Source organism: Gekko japonicus, unplaced genomic scaffold (genome assembly GCF_001447785.1).
Source record: "Gekko japonicus isolate JY-2015 unplaced genomic scaffold, Gekko_japonicus_V1.1 scaffold350, whole genome shotgun sequence".
Lineage (NCBI taxonomy): Eukaryota > Metazoa > Chordata > Lepidosauria > Squamata > Gekkonidae > Gekko > Gekko japonicus.
Genome location: NW_015160845.1, coordinates 324,083 through 330,583, shown reverse-complemented (window position 1 = coordinate 330,583; position 6,501 = coordinate 324,083). Strand labels below are relative to the sequence as shown.

The window sequence follows — 6,501 nt, the reverse complement described above, 5'->3', positions numbered from 1 at the left end:
CCCTGGGTATACCAAGGGGCCAACCTAGTGCGGGGGCGCAGAGGGCGCCGGGGAGCGATCACATCGATGGCTGCGGAGAGCCGGCCATGCCAGTCCCCCACAAGCTCATCTAATGAACCGCCAGGGGGCATCGGATCCCGCAGAGCCAGCTGAAGCCGTACATGGTCCATTTGGCTCCGCGGGCGAGCTAAAATTTGCTCGCCGCCTAAACGGGGTCGGGGTGGGATGTTCAGACGAGCCTTCAGGGAATAGTGGTCCGACCATGGTACTGCCGTAGCGGTAATCCGGTCCACTGTAATCCCCGCAGCGAAGATCAGATCGAGCGTGTGCCCGGCCCGGTGCGTGGGGATCGATACACATTGAGAGAGCCCCAGTGCCTCCATGGATGACACTAGGTCCGTAGCCCGGCTGGAGGCCACGTCATCGGCATGGACGTTGAAATCACCCAAGACCAAAAGCCTCGGGTGCTCCAACGCCCAGCCAGACACGGCCTCCAGCAGGGACGGCAGGCTGCTAGCCGGTGCGTTAGGCGGTCGGTACACTAGCCAGACAGCCAAGTTCTCCTCAGTCCCCAGCACCAGGCCGACACACTCTATGCCCGCGATCTCCGGTGGGGGGAGGGCCCTGAAGGAGTAAGCCTCCCGAACGAACAACGCCACTCCTCCCCCCCGCCCCTTAGTCCGTGATTGGTGTACGACCGAGAACCCAGGCGGGGCCAGTTGGGAGAGAGCAACTGTCTCCCCGTCCCGCACCCAGGTCTCAGTCATGCACGCCCTCCCACTGTTAACCCCCCCCCAAGCACCAAGATGACAGAGCATCACTTGCCCCAGAGTCCCTATCTATACCTTGTGGCTAATAGCCACGGATGGACCTCTGCTCCATATGCTTATCTAATTCAACTCTCTCCACCCCAGGCATAATTTTATAAACCTCTCTCATGTCCCTCCTTAGTTTTGTCTTTTCTAGCTTCCCCACCTCACCAGAAAAATGTAAACACTGCCACGAACACCCTTCCTTCCTGACACTGGAAAGATTCCAAAAACAAATGAAAGCCTGCAAGCCAGCCAACTCAACCTCTGTCATCATTCAATCAGCCCTGTTCCTCTTTCTTTAAGCTTCATTGCTGCTCCTTGTTTCAAAACAGGAAGTATTTTTGAAGTGATTTACAAGAGATATGGGAGGGAAGGTGACAGGGTATAAACTGATCTTATCAGATCTCAGAGACTACGCAGGGTCGGTACTTGGAAGGGAGATCCCTAAGGAAGACTCCGCAGAGGAAGGTAATGGCAGACCATCTCTGCTTCTCACTTGCCTTGAAAACTCCTTGCTGGATGTCAGGGTCCTTAGGCTACCTGACACTGGGGTGGCCATACGTCTTGGATGGGAGACTACCAAGGAAGACTCTGCAGAGGAAGTCAACAGCAAAACACCTCTGATTCTCACTCGCCTTGAAAACTCCTTGCTGGGGTGGCCATAAGTCTTGGATGAGAGACCACCAAGGAAGACTCTGCAGAGGAAGGCAATGGCAAACCACCTCTGCTTCTCAGTTGCCTTGAAAGCCCCTTGGTGGGGTGGCCATAGGGTGGGAGACCACCAAGGAAGACTCTGCAGAGGAAGGCAATGGCAAACCACCTCACTTGCCTCCAAAGCCCCTTGATGGGTTCCCCCTAAATTGGTTGCAACTTGACAACTTTTTATACACAGGGATATGTGAACAGAACCTAGACCTGCGGCTCAGCATAGATTCTGTCCCCTTACGTGAAAGACACGTAGCCCTAAAAGTCCAGACAAGCCTGATCTCATCAGAGCTCAGAAGCTAAGAATGGTCGGTACTTGGATGAGAGACTACTAAGGAAGACTTTCATGGAGATAGATAAAGATGGACAGCTGTGTTAGTCTGTCGGTAGCGGTAGAAACTAGTAAGAGTCCAGTAGCACCTTAAACTAGAAAGCCAGTTTGGTGTAGTCATGAAGAGTGTGGACTCTAATCTGAGAGAACCGGGTTTGATTCCCCACTCCTCCACATGCAGCTGTTGGTGTGGCCTTGGGTCAGACACAAGTTCTTTCAGAGCTGTTCTCTCAAGGGAAGTTCTCGAAAGAGCTCTCTCGGCCCCAACTCCCTCACAGGGTGTCTGTTGTGGGGAGGGGAAGGGAAGGAGATTATAAGCGGCTCTGAGACTCCTTCAGGTAGTGAAGAGCAGGGTATAAATCCAATCTCCTCTTCTCCTCCTCCTCCTTTTTCTTCTTAAAGACTAACAAAATTTGTGGTAGGGTAGACGTGGATTTGGTATACTCAGGGCATTTTTTTTTATTATTATTATTTTTAAAGAGGTGCCGGAACTCTCAAGACAGAAATGAAGTTTTCAAACTGTATTCTGAAAACTCATGAACTTTTAAATATTTTTAAAAGAATTTTGTCGAAGAGGTAATGGAACTCTCTTCCGGCACATTCCCCCAGGAAAAAAGCTCTGGGTATACCCTACCACAGATTTTGCTAGTCTTTAAGGTGCTACTTAAGGTGAGGAGCTGCGGTGGCTCAAGTGGCTCAAGTGGTTAAGACGCTGAACTGAAGGCTGTGGAAGGTCAGTAGTTCAGCAGTTCGAGACCCGAGTGTGCCGCATGACGGAGTGAGCTCCCGTCTCTAGTTCCAGCTCCTGCCAACCTTGCAGTTCGAAAGCAAGAAATTGCAAGTAGATAAATAGGTACCACTTCAGTGGGAAGGTAACAGCGTTCCGTGCACCTTGGTGTTTAGTCATGCCAGCCACATGACCACGGAAACGTCTTCGGACAGCTTTGAAACGGAGATGAGCACCGCAACCCTAGAGTCGGACTCGACTGGCTTTCGAGCAAGGGACACCTTTACCTTTACCTTTACACCCTACCACAGATCTTGCTAGTCTTTAAGGTGCTACTGGACTCTTTCTCTTTTCTACAGCTAAAAAAGACTTTGCAGAGGAAGACAATGGCCAACCATGTCCATGTCTCACTTGCCTTGAAAGCTCTTTATTGGGGTCTCCACAAGTCAGTTGCAACTTGATGGCACATAAGTACCTACAGTCTGTCGGACGCCCCTGACTTCAATGTCCCAGCCTAGCCTGATCTCATCAGATCTTGGAAGCTCGGCAGGGTCAGTACCTGGATGAGAGACCACCAAGGGAGACTGGGGCTACTGTGCAGAGGAAGGCGATGGACAACCACCTCTGCTAAGCCCTTGTCTCGAAAACCACATGGTCCTGGGCAGTGTTCCCTCTAACTGAGCTAGTGCGAGCTAGCTCACCGTTTTTTAGCCTCCGGCTCACAGATTTTTGTCTCAGCTCAGGAAGGATGGCTCCAGAGCACAATAATTTATGCAGTCGCCAAATTGCTCGCTCACAACTTTAATGCCAGGAGCTCACAAGGTAAACTTTTGCTCACAAGACTCCACAGTTTAGAGGGAACATTGGTCCTGGGTTTACGACTCGAAGACACACTTCACATTTCTGTGAAATACAGAAGGAAGTCTTGGCTGAACTCTTCTTCTTCTCTAGCAGGAAGGGAAAAAAATTGGCTGACTCATTTTGTGCCCAATGACTGGACTGTGCAAGGATTATAAATCTGCAGGTGACGGATCCCTCAGACAAAGCACTAAACCACCGAGCCGGGAACCCTCGTCTCATTGCTGGCGGCGACACAAAAGCTTCAGAAGCGGCCAGGGCTCCAACGTGGCAAGTGGCCATCTTGCCTCATTCATTAGCCCGGTCCTCAGATCTTCATCTTCTGCTTGAATGCCCTTATGCTCCCTTCGGCGCCTCTTTGCCAGTGAATGAGGGGCAGAGACCTTGGGCTTACCTGTTCTTTGTCCGGTTTGTCGGAGATGTCGTTCAAACTGGAAGAAGTCAGGTTTCTGTGCGTCATGGCCGGGCTGCCTGGAAGGATGAGATCAAGACCAGTTAAAGCGTCTTCTGTAGAGAACGGACAGAGAGGTTCAGACTGTGGGGTTACTGGGCCAATTCTGCGATTACGTGGAGGGTGTTTGAAAACCTAACAAGATATTAAACTGTCACTATCTGCGGGCAAATGCCAACACTGACGACCTGTAGAATGCATTTAGAGCTCACCCTCTAGTATCTCTCTGTCACCCGTTACAGACTGTGGTCAACTGTACTTTTTTTGGCCAGCAAGAAGACAACACAAATAAGGCACTGCCCTGGCCAGGAAAGAACCTAAATCAGTGATAGATCAAGATGGTCCATCTGTGGCAGCAGAAAAGAGCAAGAGCCCAGGAGCATCTTAAAGACTAACAAAATCTGTGGCAAGGGAGGAGCTTTCGTGAGTCACCCCCTGCCACAAATTCTGTTCGTCTTTAAGGTGCTCCTGGACTCTTGCTCTTTTCTACTAGATCAGCCATAGTTTATGGAGATCGAGTGAATGATGCCCAGAGAGAGATCATCATTCTAAACGATTCCCTATCCCCAGCATCAGACAGCAAAAGAGACAACTAAGGAGCTGGCAACTGTGCGCTGCAATCCTAGGTGTGTTTAAAGTTAAAGGTGTCCCTTGCTCGAAAGCCAGTCGAGTCCGACTCTAGGGCTGTGGTGCTCGTCTCCGTTTCCAAGCCGAAGTGCCAGCGCTGTCCGAAGACGTTTCCGTGGTCATGTGGCCGGCATGACTAAACACCAAGGTGCACGGAACGCTGTTACCTTCCCACCAAAGTGGTCCCTATTTATCTACTTGCAATTTCTTGCTTTCGAACTGCTAGGTTGGCAGGAGCTGGAACTAGAGACAGGAGCTCACTCCGTCATGCGGCACACTCGGGTCTCGAACTGCCGAACTACCGACCTTCCACAGCCTGCAGTTCAGCGTCTTAACCACTTGAGCCACCGCAGCTCCTTAAGTGTGTTTACTCAGAAGTAAACTTGAGTTCAACCACGTAGTCCCTGCTTTGGATTACAGCCTGAGTTCCATTTGGAAGAAGATGCAGGGTTGGATCCCACAAAGGATTTCTGATGAAGGAAGGGAAGGATTTTTGCTGATCCCCCCTCTCACTGTAGACCTCGCACTTCCCACTTCTGGGGGTCCTCCATCCCCCAAGAGCAGCATGGAGGGGGGGACACAATGGGGTGGCAACAGAAGGGAAGATGGAAGGAAATTGTGCTCTGCTGACAGAAATGCTTCCTTCAGTACAAATCACCTGCAGAATGCAAGCCACGTACTGCAGTTCACAAATATAATCTACTAAAACAGTCCTGGGTTGTTATCCTAAAGTTCAAGGGCACGCTCAGTGACGCTACTCGGACAGACACGATTTGCAGGTGACAACATCCCTTTTAAAAATGGGGATCAGTTTGCCAAGACCTATGCCAAGAAACTGCTTGCTAAAATCAAATTTGAAAAGTGTCTAAGACACATAGCCAGTTTAATTTCCTGCTCCTGGAAAGGTAGCGTTAGATATCTAGATCATTCCTCTTTCAAGACAAGCCAAGTCAAGAGCAGTCCCAGTAGCAATCTGGCCATTCTGGTGTTTTGAGAGCCAGCTTGGTGTAGTGGTTAGGAGCCTGGACTCTCATCTGGGAGAAAAGGGTTTGATTCCCCATTCCTCCACATGCAATCAGCTGGGTGACCTTGGGTCAGTCACAAGTTCTCTCAGAGCTGTTCTCTCAGGAGCAGTGCTCGAAAGAGCTCTCTCAGCCCCACCTGCCTCACAGGGTGTCTGTTGTGGCCAGGGGAAGGAAAAGGAGATGGTAAGCCCTTCTGAGACTCCTTTGGGTAGTAAAGGGTGGGGTACAAATCCAATCTCTTCTTCTCCTCTTCTTCTTGAAGAAACCATTTTGTTGTATTTTTTTAATGGAATCTTCCAGCCTGTACTGAGGACCATCGGCCAACTTGTTGAGACCAGAGTTTGACGAAAGTGCTATTTGACATTTGACATTTTGGCTCCATAGATCCATCTTTCTACAGATGGGATCAAGAATGGCTATCAACCTGCACTGATTTGGTTTATAAGAGATCAGGGCTATTTTTGGGCAGGAACGCACAGGAACGGAGTTCTGGCTGGCTCCCAGGTTGGCCACACCCAACAGCAGCAACTCATTAGGATTGGCTACAATTAGGGGTGTGTGGCCTAACATGCAAAGGAGTTCCTGCTACTAAAAAAGCCCTGGGTTTTGACAACAAACAAGGTAAAGAGAATAAGAAGCAAGAGGTGGGTGTGGCTGGATGACCACACTTCTGGTAACATGGGGTGTGGCCTAATATGTGAATGAGCTGTGCTGTTAGGGGTGTGGCCTAATATGCTAATGAGTTCCTGCTGTTGGGTATGGCCTATTATGCTAATGAGTTCCTGCTGGGCTTTTTCTACAAAAAAAGCCCTGGAAGAGATACAACATCAAATGGGCTACACAGGCAGTCACACCTAAATCTGGACATGGAGCAGCTTCAGGTGAGAGTATTTCAGGTCAGTGGCTGAAACTAGACCGAGTGGCTGGTAGCCTGACACAAGGCAGCTAGAAGGCACTGCTTTGTT

The 6,501-nt window shown here is 50.1% G+C and overlaps 1 protein-coding gene across 1 annotated transcript in view; it reads right to left on the bottom strand.

Moving 5' to 3' along the window:
- Nucleotides 1-6,501, bottom strand: part of SLC4A4 (solute carrier family 4 (sodium bicarbonate cotransporter), member 4) — a 298,401-nt gene that overhangs the window by 116,018 nt on the left and 175,882 nt on the right. Inside the window, exon 6 of the mRNA XM_015419998.1 lies at nt 3,828-3,904. Coding sequence (XP_015275484.1) covers nt 3,828-3,904 — 77 coding nt within the window. The remainder of the gene's footprint in view (nt 1-3,827; nt 3,905-6,501) is intronic.